The sequence below is a fragment of the Passer domesticus genome, chromosome 31 (assembly GCF_036417665.1).
Source record: "Passer domesticus isolate bPasDom1 chromosome 31, bPasDom1.hap1, whole genome shotgun sequence".
Classification (NCBI taxonomy): domain Eukaryota; kingdom Metazoa; phylum Chordata; class Aves; order Passeriformes; family Passeridae; genus Passer; species Passer domesticus.
Window position 1 is genome coordinate 2,025,644 of NC_087504.1, and position 19,558 is coordinate 2,045,201.

Sequence of the window (19,558 nt, forward strand, 5' to 3'; positions counted from 1 at the left end):
CCTTCCCGTGATCCCCGGAACCGCCCGCAACGGAGCCGGGACCCCCGCCCCTCCCTCCTCCCGGCGGGAATCGGTACCGAGCCCCCCGGTGGCGGCTGCACCGGGATGGGACCGGCACCGGGATGGGACCGGCCCGACCCCCGCCCCACAGAGCCCCCCCAGGCGCGGCCCCCCCGCCACGGCAGCCGAGCCGAAATAACGGGTGACCCCCCCAAGGGACCCCCTCCCACTACCCGGGAGCCCACCCAGCCCCCCCAATTTCGGGGCTCACCCACAGGACACGGGGACACCGAGCAGCCACCTCCATCACTTTATTGTGGGGGGACCCGCGGGATGGAACCTCTGTCCCCCCCAAAACATCACAGGGCCACATCACCCCCGCAGGGCACGGCAAAGACCCCCGGAATTTGGGGATTCCCCCCCCTCCAGCCTCCCCACGGACACGGGAGGGTCTGCAGCTCCATCCTGGGGCTCCAGGGGTTCCTGCGGCTCCCGGGAGCAGCAGAGCTGCAGCTGCAGCTCCTCCTGGCACTGCAGCAGCACTGCAGCCCCCCAGGTCCCACGCTGAGGGTCCCCCCGGTGTGGGGACCCCGGTGCTGCCGGGCTCAGCCCACGGCCCCCGGCTCCAGGCTCCCGTTGGCCGCCGCTCCCCGGGCCGGGCTGGACGAGGCCGATTCCGGTGGCTGCTGCTGCTCCTCCCGGGGCTGGAACGGGAGGGGACACTGCTGGGACAGCACAGGGACCGGGCATGGGGCGTGCTGGCAGGGCTGGGACAGCACAGGGACTGGGCACGGGGTGGTGGCACTGCGGGGACAGCACAGGGACCGGGCACGGGGTGCTGGGACAGCACAGGGACCGGGCACGGGGTGGTGGCACTGCTGGGACAGCACAGGGACTGGGCATGGGGTGGTGGCAGTGCTGGGACAGCACAGGGACGGGGCACGGGGTGGTGGCACTGCTGGGACAGCACAGGGACTGGGCATGGGGTGGTGGCAGTGCTGGGACAGCACAGGGACAGGGCACGGGGTGGTGGGACAGCACAGGGACCGGGCACGGGGTGGTGGCAGTGCTGGGGCACTGTCACTCCCACACGAATTGGTTGCTCCACGGGGTGGGAGCACCAACAGACCGGGAGGTTTTTCCTCTGGGCTCCTGCTTGAAACCAACAGCTACAGCAAAAACTGGGGGTCTTCAGTCAGAGCCCGGGATGTGGCTCCCACCCCCACCCCAAAACTTGGCCTTCACCCCAGGACAGTGGGTGACATCACCTGTCCTTGTGGGGACACCCCAAAGAAGCCCCAGGCTCCAGAAAGGATGACAGGAACAAATTTCAGTTATCCCAGTGAAAATTAGGACTCCCAAGAAGAAAGGAGAACCCCTGGGCTGGGAAATAACTCCCCTAAAAAAACCCCAGCTGGGATTAAGAGGTTTCAACAGCAGGCAACCCCCTTGGCCAGACATCCCCAGACATTCCCAGGACAAGGGTGGCACTGAGCCACCCACAGAGCCACCTCGGGGCTCTGGCTGCCACCACCACCCTGGCACTCCTAATGCCATCCAGACCTTGGGCACACCCAGGCTCTGGGGCTGCTGTGTGGGAGGAAGAGGAGGGGGGGTTCCTGCTGGGAAAATCCCACCCCGGGGGGGGGGGTCAATCCCAGCTGGCCGTACCTGGGCAGGACCCTCGGCTGGAGGGACCAGGGGGGTGGAGGAGCTGCCCCTGTCGGGCTCCTCCAGGGCCAGGATGTCGATGGGAGCCTCGGCCATGTCCCTCAGGGACGGATCGAGGCTCACAGAAGGGTCAAAGAGCAGAGGGGATGGGGGGCACTGCATCCCGTCACCCACCACGTCCAGGTCCTGGCAGGGAGAAGAGCAGGACTCGTCAGGAGGGGGCTGAGGAGGCTCCAGTGCTCTGCAGCAGCAGGAAAGGGAGGGGAAGGCAGGGAGGAGGAGGAGGAGGAGTGGGCACCATGCCAGGGGGGGCCCCCGGCCAGCAACACACCCCAGGAACCCCCTCTTCCTCCTCCTCCTCCTCCTCCTCCTCCTCCTCCTCCTCCTCCTGGAATGCCATGATCCCGGCTGGCACTGCTGAGGACAAGGTGTGGGACACACCACCCAGAGCCCAGCGTGACATTTTGTCCCCAAAGTGTCCCTCCAGCACCTGGAATGGCTTTGACAGGGTCCAATCACACCCCCAGAGCAGTCCCAGCTTTCCAGGATGTCACACACATTCCAGGGGACCCCCAGAGCAGCTCCAGGATGTCACACACCCTCCAGGGGACCCTCAAAGTAATCCCTGCTCTCCAGGATGTCACTCACACTCTGGGGACCCCCAGAGCAGTCCCTGCTCTCCAGGATGTCACTCACACTCTTGGGGACGCCCAGAGCAGCTCCAGGATGTCACACACACACAGTCCTGGGGACACCCAGAGCAGTCACACACACTCCAGGGGACACCTGGACATCCCCACCCTCTCCCAGGATGTCACACACACTCCAGGGGACCCCCAGAGCAGCTCCAGGATGTCACACACACTCCAGGGGACCCCCAGAGCAGCTCCAGGATGTCACACACACTCTGGGGACCCCCAGAGCAGTGCCAGGATGTCACACACCCAATTCCAGGGGACACCTGGACATCCCCAGCCTCTCCCAGGGTGTCACACCTCCCCTGTTTGCCCTGACAGCACAGATGGGGATGGACAGGCTCGGAGCCTCCTCCATCTGCCCTCCCTGACAAGGGGAGAGCTGGGATTCAGGACAGCCTGGGATCCAGGAGAGGCTGGGATTTGTTTTGGCTCCAGAGGGGGTTTGACACGAGGCTGAGATTCCTGTGACTCACGAGTGGCACTTCCCCAGCCTGGCACAACGTGAGACACAACACAGATGCCCTCAGCAGCTTCCATGAACCCAGAGCACTCCAGAGGGAGCTCAGAACCCTCTCAAAGGACAGGATGAGGGAAAACAGTCCTGGTTTTCCCTTTCTAAACCAAAAAAATCCCTGTTTGCACAGAAAGGGGCTGGGATCTGATGTGAGCCCTCCCCCAGCCTGACCCTGTGTGCTCTCCCAGCTCCTGCTGCTGGAATCAAACTCCAAAGGAGATCCAAGCTCTGCCTCCAAGAGCAGAGCTCAGCAAACTCGGGGCACCCAAACCCTGAGGGGACTCCTCGCTCACAGGAGCAGCTCCCATGGATCTGCTGCTCTGCTTTTGCCTAGATTCCTGAGGCTCTGCACTGTGTTGGTTTAAATGCACGATGCCACAATAATCTGGGGATTAAAATCCTCATGTTTTCCTCATGCCAGAGAAAATGGGGGTGGGGGATGGGGGGAAATCCTCTTTTTAAGAGGCCCCTGCTCTTTGAGAGCACAGCCATTCCAAAGGAGCAGCCACCAGTCCTGAAATACCTCCCAAAACTTCCACATTCCTGCATTTTTAGACTCCCAGGATGCTCTGGATTGGTTGGGAATGTCAAGATCATCCAGTTCCACCCCTGCCATGGGCAGGGACACCTTCCACTATCTCAGGTTGCTCCAAGTCTTGTCCAGCCTGGCCTTGGACACTTCCAGGGATCCAGAGGCAACCCCAGTTTCTTTGGGCACCCCGTGCCAGGGCCTCCTCACCCTCACAGCAATTCCTCCCCAATATCCCACGTATCCCTGCTCTCTGGCAGTGGGAAGCCATTCCTCCTGGTCCTGGCACTCCATCCTTTGTCCCAAGTCCCTCTCCAGCTCTCTGCAGGCTCTAAAATATCCCTGGATCCTTCTCCTCTCCAGGCTGGGCACCCCCAGCCTGCTCCAGAGCTGTTCCAGCCCTTGGCCTCACTCCAGCAGCTCCTCCGTGCTGAGGACATGCAGCATGCCAGGTGGGCACTCAGGTGGGCACAGGGGCAGCTTTGCCACTTACATCACTGAACTCCAGGGGCAAACTCTCGGTGGGCTGGAGCTCGGCCGCGCTCAGGTACAGCTCGGTGGGAGCAGCCCCCAGCTCCTGGGGCACTGCCAGGACCTGCTCTGGCACGTACATCTGGGGGGGCAGCCGCAGGTGCAGGGGGCAGCAGGGCTCCTCAGACAGGCTCACGGGCACGGGCTTGTTGCAGGGAACTTCCTCAGAGCCCTGGCAAGGCTTGAAAAGGGTCTGGTTTGTATCCTGGCAGATATCTGGGAAGAGGAGGTCAAGGAAAGCAGCAGGGAGCAGGCAGAGACACATCCAGAGGGGGAAAACGCTGAGAAATGCTCCAAATTTCCCCACAAATGGTGTTAAAACTCACCCCCATTTCTCCCAGATCAGGAATCCAGAGGCCAGAGCTGCACCCCAACTGCCCAGGGATGTGGGTGACACCATTTCCATGATGGAAAACTGGGACAAGAGCCACAGCCCCCCTGTGGGGGCTGGATCCCTGGAAACCACTCACAGATTCTCAGCTGGATGCCACAAAGGCACAGGATTAACTTTTGTTTGCAGACATCCATGGAAAATGATCAGCTCCAGCCCCACGGGCAGGGAGATCCCAGCACACACAATGCCTCTGCCACAGCCAGGAGTTCACTTATGGTATTTCTATCTTCCCACTGCATTTTCCTTCCCAGTGGAAAACCTGTTCCTGCCAGAGGTGTAAATGGGATTTCCTGCCTTTAATCCCAAACAGAAACTCTGCTTCAATTGCATCACACTTGCAGAGTGATCCAGAGGAGCTACAGATCAAAACCCAGCCTGCTCTGAACCCAGCACCTTCCAACCCTTTCCTCCTCCTCCCACACCCATCCTCTTCTTCCAAGCCCTACTCTGATCCCATCCTCCTCTTCTGACCCCACTCCTCCTTTTCCTCTTTCAATCTTTCTCCTCTTCCCACCCCTTCCTCTTTTTCAACCCCCATTCACTTCTTCCAACCTTTTCTTCCCATCCCTTCCTCTTCTTCCATCCCTCTTCTGATCCCCATCCTTTTCTTCCATCCCTTTCCTCTTCCTCCTCCCACTTTTCTCCTCTTCCATCCCCTCGAACCAGGATCATCCCAACTGCAATTTCCTCACACACACCAGTGTGGGAAGGGGGAAAAAAATCCCAAACCCAGATAAAACTGGGAGAAGACACAAAATTTAAGCCAGTTTCTTAAGCTGGCTAAGGTTTGAGGTTCACCCCTCCCTCCTCTCCTCCCTGCTCCAAGGATTTTTCAGGAATCCACTTCCTGGCAGGCCACGGGGAGCCAAAATCTGGGCTGGCAGCAGTGTCAGAGCCCAGCCCAAGAGAGAAGGACCTGGGACACCCAAGGGAAGATGTGGTGAGGGAAAAGGAGGTGGGGAATTCAGATTTTCATCTCCTGGAGCAACTCCCAGCTCCAGCACTGACTTTACTGGTAGCCAAAAGCACAGATTGCCAAGAGGACAAAAATCCCAGGCTCCATCTGGAGCCTCCCAGCCTTCCCCCATCCCTTTAGTGCCCTGTCACAAACAATCCAGCTCCTGGAAGCAAACAGAGCCCAAGAGCCTCCCGAAAAGCCACAGATGTTATCAGATGTTATCAGCTGCCCCAGGAAAAGCTTGTTTGTGTCACTGAGAGTCAGCTGAGAGCTCCCGCCAGACCCAGCTCTTCCCTCCCTCCCGGGAGCACCAGCTGCCAACAGCAGCTTCTCTGGCTGTTTTATGGGATTTCTCCTGTCTTTATGTTGAGGTCTGTGGTGGTTAGAGAGAAACAAAGGCAGCTTCCAGCTCCTGCTCCCTGCACAGGCCTGGGGGAGTATGAGAACTCCAGGGAGAAAGCAAACCCAAGGGCTCTCAAAAATCCAGAAACTCACAAGAAATCAGAAAACTCCCCAAGACCCAAGAGCTCCCAAAAACTCACGAGCTCCTGCAGACCCAGGAGCTCCCACAACCCAGGAGTTCCCACAAACCCAGGAGTTCCCACAAACCCAGGAGTTCCCACAAACCCTGGAGCTCCCACAAACCCAGGAGCTCTGATAAACCCAAGAGCTCACACAAACCCAGCACCTCCCACAAACCCAAGATCTCTCACAGATCCAGAAGCTCCTCCTCACCCAGCCCTGGGACTCAGTGCCAGAATTTGTCCTGACTCACCCCACTGCTCCCTCCTGCAGCTCCAGCCTGATCCAAACCTGGACACATCCTCCCACTCCCACGGAGTGGATGGAGAAAATGCACCCAGGGCAATGCTGGACCCCATATTGGGGTCATCCCTGAGCTGGGGAATCCTTGATCCCATATTTGGGGTCATCCCTAAATTGGGGAATCCTTAATCCCATACTGGGGGTCACCCCTGAGCTGGGGGATCCTTGATCCCACACTGGGGTCACCCCTGAGCTGGGGAATCCCTGATCCCATACTGGGGGATCCTTGATCCCACACTGGGGTCATCCCTGAGCTGGGGGATCCTTGATCCCATATCTGGGGTCATCCCTAAGTTGGGGAATCCTTAATCCCATACTGGGGGTCACCCCTGAGCTGGGGGATCCTTGATCCCATACTGGGGTCATCCCTGATCCCATACTGGGGGATCCTTTATTCCATATTGGGGGTCACCCCTGAGCTGGGGGATCCTTGATCCCATACTGGGGTCATCCCTAAGCTGGGGAATCCCTGATCCCATACTGGGGTCATCCCTGAGCTGGGGAATCCTTGATCCCATATCTGGGGTCATCCCTAAGTTGGGGAATCCTTAATCCCATACTGGGGGTGGTCACCCCTGAGGTGGGGGATCCTTGATCCCATAATGAGCATCATCCCTGAGCTGGAGGATCCTTGATCCCATACTGGGGGATCCTTGATCCCATACTGGGGTCATCCTTGATCCCATACTGGGGGATCCTTTATTCCATACTGGGGATCATCGATCCCACATTGGGGTCACCCCTGAGCTGGGGAATCCCTGATCCCATACTGGGGGATCCCTGATCCCATACTGGGGGTCATCCCTGAGCTGGGGGACCCCAGTGGAACTTTCAGAGCCAGCTCTCCAATAGCTGAGGCAAATTTGGGAAGTGGAACAGCTCAAGGCTGTTCACACACACACGAGAACCTTTGGAAAGGTCACAGAGACGGAGCTGGGCCACAGCAGTGCCAAACAGGCTTGAATTACCCCTCCAGATCCTCCCAAAAATCCCCAAGGCCGTGCTCTGGTGTGTCCTCAGGTGGGGGGTAGGCTCTGCTCCCAAGGAACAAGGGACAGGACAAGAGGGAAGAGCCTCAAGCTGTGCCAGGGGAGGTTCAGGAATTTCTGAATTCATCATTTCTGATTTTTTTCCATGGAAGGGCTGCTCAAGGAGGATCCCCATCCCTGGAGGGGATCCAGGCACATCCCTCCCAGCTCAGGCCTGCCTGGGTTCTCTGTTCCCATTGTGTTTGGATGCTCTGGACCCAGGAGGCCACACCAGGAGCACTCCTGGGACCAGCCCTTTGTTGCTCCCACACGAATTGGCTGTTCCACGGCACGGGAGCACCAACAGACAGGGAGACATTTCCTCTGGGCTCCTGCTTGAAACCAACGGCTACAGCAAACCGAGGGCCTTGATTCAGGGCCAGAGAGGCAGAAAGGAGGCACAGCCACGGGGCAAACTGCTGGCCAGCACTCAGGAGGAGGGTGGATCAAAGGATACGTGTGAGGCAGTGCCGGGTCATGGGCAGGGACGGGTTGGAGCACCGGACGTCGTCGACAAAGGCCAAGCAGCGCTGGCTGGAGCGGGTGGTGTGAGCCTGAAATCGTGGAACTCGGGTTGGGAGAGACCTTAAAGCTCCTGTTCCCACAGGCAAGGACACCTTCCACTGTCCCAGGCTGCTCTAAGCCATATTCAAGCTGGTCTTGGGCACTTCCAGGGATGGGGCAGCCACAGCTGCTCTGGGAAATCCATTCCAGGGCCTCCCCACCCTCACAGGGAGGAATTTGTTCCCAATATCCCATCTAAACCTCTCATCTCTTAGTTTAAAACCATTTCCTCTTGTCCTGTTACTGGATGTCTATTTAAAACTCCCTCTCCCTCTTTTTATTAAGCCTCTTTTAGGCACTGGAATGGACTCACTCAGACCCAGGGCTCCCAAAAATCCTCAAGCCTCCAAATACCCTGAGCCCTCCTTTCTCCAGGATGAGCCTCCCCAACTCCCTCATCTCCTCAGGAGTTTTCCAGACCATTCTTGTGCTCCTGTCCCTTTCCCAGCTCCATTCTTTTCTCTAGACTTGACCCTCAAAGTCTTTCTTGCTGCGAGGAGCCCAAAACTAACCCCAGCATTCAAGGTGTGGGCACCAAGAGCTCCCACAGACCTGAGAGCTCTTGCACACACAGGAGCTCCCAGATCCAGAACCTCCCACAAACCTCAACAAACCCAGGAGCTCCTCCAAACCCAGGAGGGTTGCAGCTAGGGCTGTCCCTGCAGGAAGGACAGGAGCTCCCACAGACCTGAAAGCTCTCACAATAACCCCAGGAGCTTCTCCAAACCCAGCAGAGTGGCAGCTAGGGCTGCCTTGCAGGAAGGACAGGAGCTCCCAGACCTGAGAGCTCTTGCACACACAGGAGCTCCCACAGACCCAGAAGCTCCCACAACAACCCCAAGAGCTCCTCCAAACCCAGCAGGGTGGCAGCCCTGCAGGACGGGTGTTACATGAGGCAATCTTCCAGGGCCTGGGGTCACTCCCAGCACGACAGGAGAGGAGAGACCCATCCAGATGTCTCCACGGACCTGCTGGGCTGCTCCATCAGTGGCCAGGACCCTGCGCTCGCGGAGCTGCCGGTGCAGCAGAGCCTCCACGCCGTAGCGCTGCCGGTAGCGCCGCAGGCACTTCAGCCTCTTCAGGTTCTCCCTCTCCTTGGCCATCAGCCCCTCTGGCCCTGTCAGGAGGCTGCTCCCTGCAGGAATAAAGGAAGAGTCAGGAATCTGTGTGGTTTTTTAGCAGATCAGCCATGGAGGGCTTTGAGGGCTCCATCCACAGCAGCGGCAGAAGAGCAGCTTTGGGTGACGCCTGCTGGTGCAGGTTCCATCCCAAAATTTATCCTGACCTCTCCTCAAGCACCAGGAATGCTTGGGCCCACGGAGTATTTTTAAAACCTGCTTTAAAAATAATCCAGCCACTCCCGTGCATTGTGATTTCAGCGGCAGAATAGAAACTTGTCGAATTCCAGGTCACTCCTGTGCGAGTTCTGGAAGCTTCCCGCCAGCATTCCTGGTGTAATTACAGGGCAGCGCTCAGGATCTGCTTTTCTCTGCCTCGTTTGCTAAAAAGAGTTCTGCAAAATTGGTATGTACCAAACTCCTGGTTATTTTTACTTGAGCCTGAGCTGAATTATGGCGTTTTCCAGGATGAGCTATTAAAGGATGATGCTGGAAAAAAGAGTCCTGTGCTCTGCAATACTTGGGATCAGTTACACAACTCGGTTTTGCCTCTGTTGAACTGGGAATTCCTGATTCCAAGAGCACGCTCTGCACAGAGAGAATGCCAGCAGAGGCAGAGGGAAAGCTGCTAAGGAGGAATATGCCAGTACAGCAGCACTGGTGTTACTGGAACCAGCTCCTGTCCACACACCAAGGGCCTTATGAACGAATATTTTTTGTTCGTAAAAGGAAAAAACAGGAAATCCCAGTACAAAATAAGCACTTTTGTCTCAGAATTAACATTATAGCTCATTTCCTGCCAAGGCTGCAAGCTCTGAAGAGCAAAGAAATGCACAAGCTTTGGAACTGCAGTGATAGGGATCTCTGGGCACAGGACCAGCACAGAATCATGGAATCACTCAGGCTGGAAGAGCTCTCCAGGATCAGAGTCCAACCTGTGACTGATCCCCACCTTGCCAACCACACCAGAGCACTGAGTGCAACGTCCAGTTGTTCCCTGAACCTCTGGGGACAGAGCCTCCACCACCTCCCTGGGCAGTTCCAATACCTGTGCACCTTTTCCATACAGAAATCCTCTTGATGCCCACCCCAAACCTCCCCTGGCACAGTCTGAAGCCATTTCCTCCTGTCTCATTGCTCCGTGGGAGCAGATCCTGACCCCCACATGGCTGAACTCTCCTGTCAGGGAGTTACAGAGTGAGATGGTCCCACCTGAGCTCTCTTTTCTCCAGGATCAGCCCATCCCCAGCACCCTCAGCTCTCCAGACCGTTCTCCTTGTGCTCCATCCACACTGAGTGTGGAACCCTGCCGTGAAATCTGCCTCTAGCCAGGCCCAAACCCTCCTCTTTTAGCAGATTTCTGTGCACACCCTCAGGCAGGAGGCCTGGGCTCACCGATGGCCTCGTGCTCTGCCTTCCTGCTGTGCAGGAACCGGCGTTTCTTCTCCTTCAGCAGGTGCTGGAGCCGCTTGAACTGGTCGATGTAGAGGGACTGGAGGCGGATCAGCTTCTCCCTCATGATCAGAGCCACCTCCTCGGCCGTGTACACCCCAGCATGCCTGCAAAACCCAGGGAACAGGGGCTGTTTGGGGGGTCCCTGGAGACTGACCCCCCCAAAAGGGTGTGGGGGTGGATCCCTGAAGGGTCTGGGGATCCTGTGGGGTTTTGCTGCTGAAGAATCTGAGGGTCTTTCAGGGATGAGCCTCCAAATGGTGTGAGGGTCTCTTGGGGCTGATCTTTGAAGGGTGTGGGGATTCCATGAGTTTTTTTTCTGCTGGGGGTCCCTCAGGGATGAGCCCCCAAAGGGTGTGGGGGTCTCTTGGGGATGATCTCTGAAGGGTGTGGGGATTCCATGAGTTTTTTTTCTGCTGGGGGTCCCTCAGGGATGAACCCCCAAAGGGTGTGGGGGTCCCTCAGGGTTGATCCCTGAAGGGTCTGGGGATCCCATGGGTTTTTTCTGCTCAAGAGTCTGGGGGTCCCTCAGGGATGAGCCCCTAAGGGTGTGGGGGCCCTTCAGGGTTGATCCCTGAAGGGTCTGGGGATCCCAGATCCCTATGGGTTTTTTCCCATGGGTTTTTTCTGCTGAAGAGTCTGGGGGTTCCTCAGGGATGAACCCCCAAAGGTTGTGGGGGATCCTCAGGGCTGTACTCCAAAAGGGTGTGGGGGTTTCTCAAGGCTGAACCCCCAAGGGTGTGGGGATCACCCAGGGATGATCACCCTCAGGATGTGGGGGTCCTTTGGGGTTGTTGCCACAAAGGGTGTGGAGGTCCTTCAGGGCTAAACCCCAAATGACATGGAGGGGTCCCATGGGGCTGTTCTGCTGAAGGGTGTGGGGGTCTCTCAAGGCTGAACCCTCAAAGGATTTGGGAGACTCTCAAGGCTTGATTCTCTGAATCTGTGGGGTTATCTATTATTATTATTATTATTATTATTATTATTATTATTATTATTGTTGTTGTTGTTGTTGTTGTTGTTATTTGTGGGGGTCCCTCTGAGCTGTTCCCCCTCACAAACAACACAGATGTTATTGGGAACACTCTGGGTTACACCACCACCAAGTGATCAGCTGAAATACTCAATTTCAGGCTTTTTTAAAGAGAGGATCACCCAGAGAAGCTGCTGAGAGATCCACTCCACTCTGGAAGAGTGAGAAAACCCCAGCTCCAGGACCTGAGTGTATCCACAGCCAATAAACCATAAGGGCATAAATCCACAAAAAACCCACTGATATTGTCACGTTTTTAACACAACCACTGTCCCTGGAGCCACAGTGAGCCCAGAACATGGAACATGTGTGTAGCAGGCAGCAGCCACCATGGAATCCCAGGGGTTGATTGAGTCCAGCCTGTGACTGTCCCCCTCAGAGCCCTGAGTGCCACATCTGGTCATTCCTTGGACCTCCGGGGATGGGACTCCACCTCCTTCCTGGGCAGTTCCAATGCCTGCCAAGTCCTTCCATGAAGAAATTCCTCCTGGTGTCCAACCTGAGCCTCACCTGGCACAGACTGAGGCTGTTTCCCCTTGTCCTGTCCCTTTTCATGGGAGCAAAGGCTGACCCCAGCATGGCTGCAGCCTCCTGTCAGGGAGTTGTGGACAGCCAGAATGCCCCCCCATGAGCCTTTTTTCCAGGCTGAGCCTCCCCAAAATATAAATTTGTCTCATGGGAGCAGAGCCTGACCCCAGCATGGCTGCAGCCTCCTGTCAGGGAGCTGTGGAAAGCCAGAATCTCCCTCCTGAGCCTTTTTTCCAGGCTGAGCCCCCCAAAATGTAAATTTGTCTCATGGGAGCAGAGCCTGACCCCCACTGGCTGCAGCCTCCTGTCACTGTAGAGCCAGAATGTCCCCCTTGAGCCTTTTTTCCAGGCTGAGCCCTGCAAAATGTAAATTTAACTACTCCCCCAACCTACTTGAGGGGGTCCTCCTGGTCGCTGTCGATGCTGTCGGCGTCACTGTCAGGGTCCCCACGCCAGGTCTGCTCCACGGTGACAGGGTCCTGCTCGCAGTCACTCCAGCTGTCCTCGTCTGCAAGACACAGCAGCACAGTCACAGGACACTGTGCCACGTCCCACGATGGCCAGGGACACCCTGGAGCTCGGCCCCATGTGTTGGAACCCAGAGCATCTCTCTGGATGCCCTGGATGGCTCAAAGCCCTGGCAGGAAGCCAAAGACACCTGGAAATTCAATCTTAATTCATGGAGCAAATTGCCAACCTTATATGAAGAATTACAGGCCACAAAGTTTAAGCAGCACAGTAGTAGGAATCACAGGGTGAAAGAAAAAATTTTGGAGCACTGTACAGGGGGGTTTTGTGTGTTGTACAGGGGGGTTTGGAATCCTGTACATGGGGGTCAGGAGTCCCAAGATGGAGGGATTTGGGTGTGCCCTGTCCTTCTTCTTTCTTCTCCTTGGCATGCAAGTTCAGGATGATGTTGGCACGTGTGGATTGGTTCATAGTGAAAGTGCACTTGTTAACAAGGGTGAAAAGTACTGGAAATTGAAGGTAAATATCTTATATGTAGTTTTTACTATAAAAGACACAACCGCCCCGTGGGCAGGAGAGAGTGCCCTTGGCTGCCTTGCTGATCAGACCTCGGCTGGACAGACAGAAAAACTTTGTAGATAAGGAACAATAAACGCAACTGAAGACCAAAAGCAAGAGTCCAGACTCCTTCTTCAAAGTGCAGCCTACCCAGAACCACCTTTTCCCATGCTGGGGCAGAGACAAGTGACAGCCAACCCCAAGACCTGTGGAGCTGAGCAGGCTCTGCATCATGCCAAGAGGGAATTTTCCACCCCAAAACTCTGAGTGAGGGACGTGGAGCAGGAAATAATGGGAAACCTCCCAGTTTGGAACAGCCAGAACAACCAAAACACACTGGGAATGATGCTCCAGCCCTCCCAGGAACCAGGGAATTCCAGGGGTATTGTTTCCATGCTAAACCTGCAGGATTTGGGTCTGGCAGCACGAGACACACCAGGCTTAACAAAACCCCAGCTTTTACTCCCAGACCACGGGGTCTTTTTCCCACTGGACTGAAGAAGGGATACTGCTGGCTTTCCCCCACAGGAAGAGCAGCCTGGCACTGCCTGTGGGTTTTGGTGCCTCAGAGTGGCTGCCTAGAACAGAGGTTAGACAATATTAAGAGAATAAAGTGGGTATTTATTAAAGGCCTTCAACAGACACATCTTGGGCACTGAAAAGCCTCCCAGAGGCTACACCCAAGATGGATGATGGCCATGAGTTTTTCAGACAGATGTAAGTTTTGTCCATTTATGTATCAGGGGTTAATCCTCCAATTACCTCCAGATAATGAACTCATTCATTACCTTCATTACCTTCAGGTAACAAAGTCATATTCCCCCAGTTTGCACCCCCTCAATTCATTTTTGTTTATACATTTCAGGGCATGAAGCTGTAGGGTGTCCTTGGATCTCAGGCCCAGAGTGTGGCTGCTGAAAGTCTGGTCAGAGAAAGAGCCAGATAAACTTTCCCAGGCATTGCCCTAGGAAATTTTGGGAAAGCTGAGAGAAAGAATTAGAACAATTTTTGCAGCTGGTGTTTTGAACATTACTTGTAAGAGGTGCAAGAAAGATGGTGTGTCTAATTAGCCAAAGGTGTGAGGGATATTGATTGAGGCCAACTGGGTCCACCTATAATGTAAATGTCTATAAAAGTGTGTGATTTTTAATAAACTCAGCTTTTTCCACCATGAAGAAAATGGAGTCCTGTAGGATTTATTCCAATACCAGAGGAATTGTTCTGTCTGACCAAAAAGTGAAGACAGCAGCTAACACTTTATATGGATTTTAGAGTTATGCACTAATGCAGTAGAGGATTTTGTGGAAGCCCAGGGCACTGAGAATATTTCTCTGTCTGCTCTGGGGTGCCCTGATTTTGACCTTCATTCATGGAGAAAGCTTCCCAGACTTCCAAGATAGACTAGAACCCACAAAAATGTGAAATAGATTAGAGTAGTGGAGGTGTATCACTTGGTGAGAAATTTAGGTTTTGGGATTTTTAGTATGCTGTGGATGGAAGCAAGATGGAGGACACAGGTCCTGGGCTTCTTCTTCATGCTTCTTCCTTCTTCTTCGTGGGTTTGGGTGGCATTTTGTAATTGGGCAGAAAAGTTCACACTGGGGGCTCTTTGGGATCAGTGATTGGGTTAAAAGGGAAAATAATCCAGGTGTCAGCTCTTAATTGGATAGTTTAGTCTTAACTTGTACCAAGAGATTGTTGGGCATTTTGTGCCTTCTAATGAAGAGCTGCTGAGCTCACAGCAGTGAGACTGTTTTACTGACAAGAAATAACAAACCCTTGAGTCCAAACATCAACTACCATCTCAAGTGCCTTCACTCCAGACCCAGAACAATCGACCAGTGGTACCCCCACAGGATCTGAATACAAGAAGAAGCTCAACCCTCAAGGCAGGGGCTCAGTGCTCACCCAGGATGCGGCTGGCCTCGCTGCGGCTGCTCTCGGCGCCCTGGCTGCCCAGCTCTGCCCGGGCATAGGAGCTCAGCTGGCACAGGAGGCTCTCACCCACGGGCCCGGGGTTGGATTTCTTCACCTGGGCCTGCAGCGCCAGCGCGTTGCGCCGGGCGTGCTCCGCGCAGAACGAGGTGCTGCAGGACAAAGCAGGGCTCAGCATCATGGAGTCATTTGGGTAGGAAGATAAAAGATGATTTGAGCACCCCCTCCCCAGCCTGGTCCTGCTTGGTAACCCAGTTCCTGCTGCTGGAATCCCTCCTCCATCAGCAAACTCTCTTCCACCGGGCAGCAAGTGACAGAACAAGGGGACACAGTCTCAAGCTACGTCAGGGAAGGTATAGGTTAGATATTAGGAAAAAAATTTTCACTGAAAGAGTAATAAAGCACTGGAATTGTCTTCGCAGGGAGGTGGTGGAATCACCATCTTTGGAAGTGTTTAAAAAAAGACTGGACATGGCACTTGGTGCTATAGTCTAGTTGAGATGTTAGGGCATAGGTTGGACTTGATGATCTTAGAGGTCTCTTCCAACCTCATGATTCTGTGATTCTGTGAACTCCAAAGGAGATCTATTGTATCTGCAGGAATGATGTGTCTGACTCCGTGTTCTCAGAAGGTTAATTTATTATTTTATAATACTTTATTATACTAAAAAATGCTACACTATACTAAAGAATACAGAAAGGATGCTTACAGAATGCCAAAAAGATAATAATGAAAACTCATGACTCTTTCCAGAGTCCTGACACAGCTTGGCTGTAACTGGCCAAAGAGTCAAAACAATTCACACCAGAATCCAATCAAACAATCTCCAAACACATTTCACATGAGCAAAATACAGGAGAAGCAAACAAGTTAAGAATTGTTTTCTTTTTCTCTGAAGCTTCTCAGCTTTCTAGGAGAAAAATCCTGAGCAAAGGGATTTTTCCAGAGAATGTGAATGCCAGAGAGATCCAAGCTTTGCCTCCAAGAGCAGAGCTCAGCAACCTCAGGGCACCCAAACTCTGAGGGGACACCTCGCTCACAGGAGCAGCTCCCATGGATCTGCTGCTCTGCTTTTGCCCCAGAATCTGGGGATTAAAATCTTCATGTTTTCCTCATGCCAGAGAAAATGGGGGTGTGGGGGGGGAAATCCTCTTTTTAAGAGGCCTCTAAAGGCATTCAAATGAGCACAGCCATTCCAAAGGAGCAGCCACCAACCCTGCAATAGCTCCCACACCTTCCACATTCCTGCATTTTCACAGAATCCCAGGATGCTCTGGATTGGTTGGGAATGTCAAGATCATCCAGTTTCACCCCTGCCATGGGCAGGGACACCTTCCACTATCCCAGGCTGCTCCAAGCCCTGTCCAGCCTGGCCTTGGACACTTCCAGGGATCCAGGGGCAGCCACAGCTTCTCTGGGAATTCCATTCCAGGGCCTCACCATCCTCACAGGGACAAATTAGTTCCAAATATCTCACCCATCCCTGCCCTCTGACAGTGGGAAGCCATTCCCTCTTGTCCTGGCACTCCACCCCTTGAAAACAGTCTCTCTCCATTTTTCCTGCAGCTCCTTCAGGCACTTTAAGGCCACAATTAGGTCAACTCTGAGCTTCCCTTCTCCAGAACAATCCCAGTTCCCTCAGCCTTTCCTTCTAGGAGATCTGCTCCATCCCTGTGCTCATCTCTGGACTCACTCTGACTGCTCCATGTTTTTCCTGAGCTGGGGCAGCTCTGGATGCAGATTTTCACCTGAGCAGGGCAGAAGGGCAGGGAACAAGCCCTGGCACCTGGAATCCCTCACAGGTCCAGCCTGGCAATGCTGACAGCCCACCCAGCACTGTGGGAACATCACCTCTGGCTCCAGCAGCAGGGAGTAAAATGAGCTTTCAGTTAAAGGCAGAGAGGTGGGTGAATTTTTGAGCTCTTCTGCTTCCAAATATTCTCACTGGACTCTGCCTTCCCCACATTTTATGGCACAGGGTGGAGACATCCATTGTGCACATCCCAGCAAATCCTGGAAGCAATGCTCCTGATAAGGAATCTGTGCTCTGTCAGCCAAAACTGTTCCACCCCTTGAGCATTTTAAAGGCCTAAGGGAAGCAGCACAACGAGGCCAAAGCTCCAGAGGGATGTGAGTGGCTGCTCTGGGGATTATCCCCTGGACAGGCAGGGATGTGCTGGGATGAGGGAGGGACTGCACACACACATCCACTGCAGGGCCTGGAGCACTGCAGCCACCTTCTGCTGGGTCAGGGCACAGCCCACAGTCCCCACATAACTCCATGGAGTCTTTCTCCAGCTTAAAAACATTTTGGAGAAAGGGAGATGTTTCTCAGAGGTAACCCAAATGCAGCAGCTGAAAGAGAAGAATCATGGAATGTCCTGAAAGGGACCCACAAGGATCATCAAGTCCAACTCCTGGCCTTACACAAGACATTCCAAAATGCCACCATGCTCCTGGGTGCATTATCCAAACACTCCCTGGGCTCTGGCAGGGCTGTGAATGTGACCACTGCCCTGAGGAGCTGCTCAAGTGCTCAACTGGAGGAAGAAAAAGATTTTTTTCCCCCAAAACCCAGCCTAAATCTCCCCTGACACAGCTCCAGCCTTTCCTTCAAAAGGGAAAACAACAAGAAAAACCTCCCCCAAACCCAGTCTAAATCTCCCCTGACACAGCTCCAGCCTTTCCTTCAAAAGGGAAGACAACAAGAAAAACCTCCCCCACTGCCTGTTTTAATTCCACAGAGTTCAGAACTGGAAAACCAGGAGGAAGAGCCACTCACCCATCCTTCTTCTCAGGCTTGGGAGCGGCGTTGGGACAACGCTTCCCGTTCTTCGTGGACACGTAGCTGCACTGCTTGAAGGGAGCATTCCTGTCCTCGAGGATGTGCTTGATGCAGAACTCCTGCCCCTCCAGGCGGGGCTGGGAGCAGGGCCGGGGGGCGAAGGAGCAGGCCAGGGGCTCCTGGGGCCGGGGCACCGGCGTGAGGCGGCCCCGGCTCGTGGGTAACACGTGAATGCGGATCCTGTTCATGCCCACGCTGGGAAGGGAGCAGAGCAAGGAAAGGGAGCGGAATAAAACGCTGATACAATGAAAAGGAGCAGTGAGAAAGGATTTGGATCAAAGTCTGAGCCCTTCAGCAGAAAAGGCTGCTCCTATTGAGGTAATTCCCAATAATGCTCGAGGGAGTTTTTAGTCCTGCAGAAATCTGGGGGGGAACTCTTCTCTCAGTGCACCCCCGGAGCATCTCCTCGGTGCTCCCAGTGCCCATGGCTGCCTCTGTCCCGATGGGTCCCGATGGATCCCGGTGAGGTCTGTGTCCGTGCACGCCCCCGAACCGGGGCATCCCCGCCGCCCATCCAGCCTCACCGAGGGCTGGTGCTCATCCCGGTCCATCCCCGCCTCTATCCCGCTACGTCCCGGTGCATGCCAGCCTCTTCCCCTGTGCCCATCCTGATCTATCCCGGTGTCTATCCCGGTGTATCCCAGTCCATCCCAGCCTCTCTCCCGGTGCCCATCCTGCTCTATCCCCGTCTCTATCCCGGTATGTCCCGGTCCATCCCTGCCTCTCTCCCGGTGTCTATCCCGGCCCATCCCAGTCTCTCTCCCGGTATCCATCCTGACCTATTCCGCTGTCTATCCCGGTATATCCCTGACTCTCTCCCGGTGCCCATCCTGATCCATCCCAGTCTCTCTCCCGCTGCCCATCCTGATCCATCCCGGTCCATCCCAGTCTCTCTCCCGGTGCCCATCCTCATCCATCCCGGTCTATCCCGTCTCTCTCCCGGTGCCCATCCTGATCCATCCCGGTCCACCCCAGACTCTCTCCCGGTGCGCATCCTGATCCATCCCGGTGTCTATCCCGGTCCATCCCGGTCTCTCTCCCGCTGCCCGTCCTGATCTATCCCGCTCTCTCTCCCGCTGCCCATCCTGATCCATCCCGGTCCATCCCAGTCTCTCTCCCGGTGCCCATCCTCATCCATCCTGGTCTATCCCGTCTCTCTCCCGGTGCCCATCCTCATCCATCCCGGTCTATCCCGTCTCTCTCCCGGTGCCCATCCTGATCCATCCCGGTCCACCCCAGACTCTCTCCCGGTGCGCATCCTGATCTATCCCAGTATATCCCGCTCTATCTCGTCTCCCTCCCGGTGCCCCTCCCAGTCTATCCCGTCTCTCTCCCGGTGCCCGTCCCGGTCCCGCCGCTCTCCCGCCCGCGCACGTGCTCCGCCACGGCTCTCCCGCGCATGCGCCCTCCCGCCGCCCAGGCGCCGCCATTTTGTCCGCGGGCGGCGGGCGTGAGGGGCACCCCTGAGGGGCGCCCAGGAAGCGCTACCGGAGCGCAGAGCGAGAGGAGACCCGCCCCCGGGACGGTGCAGGACGGAGGAGCCCTGGAGAAGAGCTCGGGAGCCGCGCTGAGGGGCACACCGGGCCCCATTGTGAGCAAGAGGCGCCGCCGCCATCTTACCTCTCTGCCGCCGCGGCCTCCGCGCTGCCGCGCCGTGCGCCCGCCCCGCCTCCTCAGTGGCCCAACCGCTCGCCAATCAGCTGCGAGTAGGGGGGCGTTCTCGCGCGTGATTGGCTCAGCTCGCAGTCACTCAACCGAAGGGCGACCATGCCTTTCTAGGGTCACGTGGGGGCGGCGCGGCGGGAACGCGACACGTGGGGGCGGCGGGAGCGGGGCGGGGGTCCCGGGACAGGAACCGGGACAGGACAGCGGGGCGGGGGTCCCGGGACAGGAACCGGGACAGGACAG

At 55.7% G+C, this 19,558-nt stretch overlaps 1 protein-coding gene and 2 non-coding genes across 3 annotated transcripts; all 3 read right to left on the reverse strand.

The window, feature by feature from the left end:
* Positions 1-309: 309 nt before the first annotated feature.
* On the reverse strand, positions 310-19,344 carry KANSL2 (KAT8 regulatory NSL complex subunit 2). Its single transcript, XM_064401066.1, has 10 exons — positions 19,271-19,344; positions 17,588-17,845; positions 14,778-14,956; positions 12,237-12,351; positions 10,226-10,389; positions 8,681-8,847; positions 7,606-7,702; positions 3,906-4,159; positions 1,672-1,857; positions 310-704 (listed from the first exon to the last, which is right to left on the reverse strand). The coding sequence occupies exons 2-10, from the start codon at positions 17,836-17,838 to the stop codon at positions 606-608; spliced, it is 1,512 nt and encodes a 503-aa protein (XP_064257136.1). The 5' UTR covers positions 17,839-17,845; positions 19,271-19,344; the 3' UTR covers positions 310-605.
* LOC135288019 (small nucleolar RNA SNORA2/SNORA34 family) lies at positions 1,076-1,205 on the reverse strand. Its single transcript, XR_010351391.1, has one exon. It is a non-coding gene; the product is annotated as a small nucleolar RNA SNORA2/SNORA34 family (small nucleolar RNA).
* On the reverse strand, positions 7,404-7,531 carry LOC135288018 (small nucleolar RNA SNORA2/SNORA34 family). Its single transcript, XR_010351390.1, has one exon. It is a non-coding gene; the product is annotated as a small nucleolar RNA SNORA2/SNORA34 family (small nucleolar RNA).
* Positions 19,345-19,558: the final 214 nt, after the last annotated feature.

What these genes read in the sequence shown, in the direction of transcription:
- KANSL2 (XM_064401066.1), bottom strand. Translation starts at nt 17,838, where the DNA reads ATGAACAGGATCCGCATTCACGTGTTACCCACGAGCCGGGGCCGCCTC. An exon ending in AAGCCTGAGAAGAAGGATGG is followed by an intron (nt 14,957 to 17,587) that starts GTGAGTGGCTCT and finishes TTTGTCCTGCAG; the next exon opens with CACCTCGTTCTGCGCGGAGC. An exon ending in GGCAGAGCACGAGGCCATCG is followed by an intron (nt 8,848 to 10,225) that starts GTGAGCCCAGGC and finishes TTATTCCTGCAG; the next exon opens with GGAGCAGCCTCCTGACAGGG.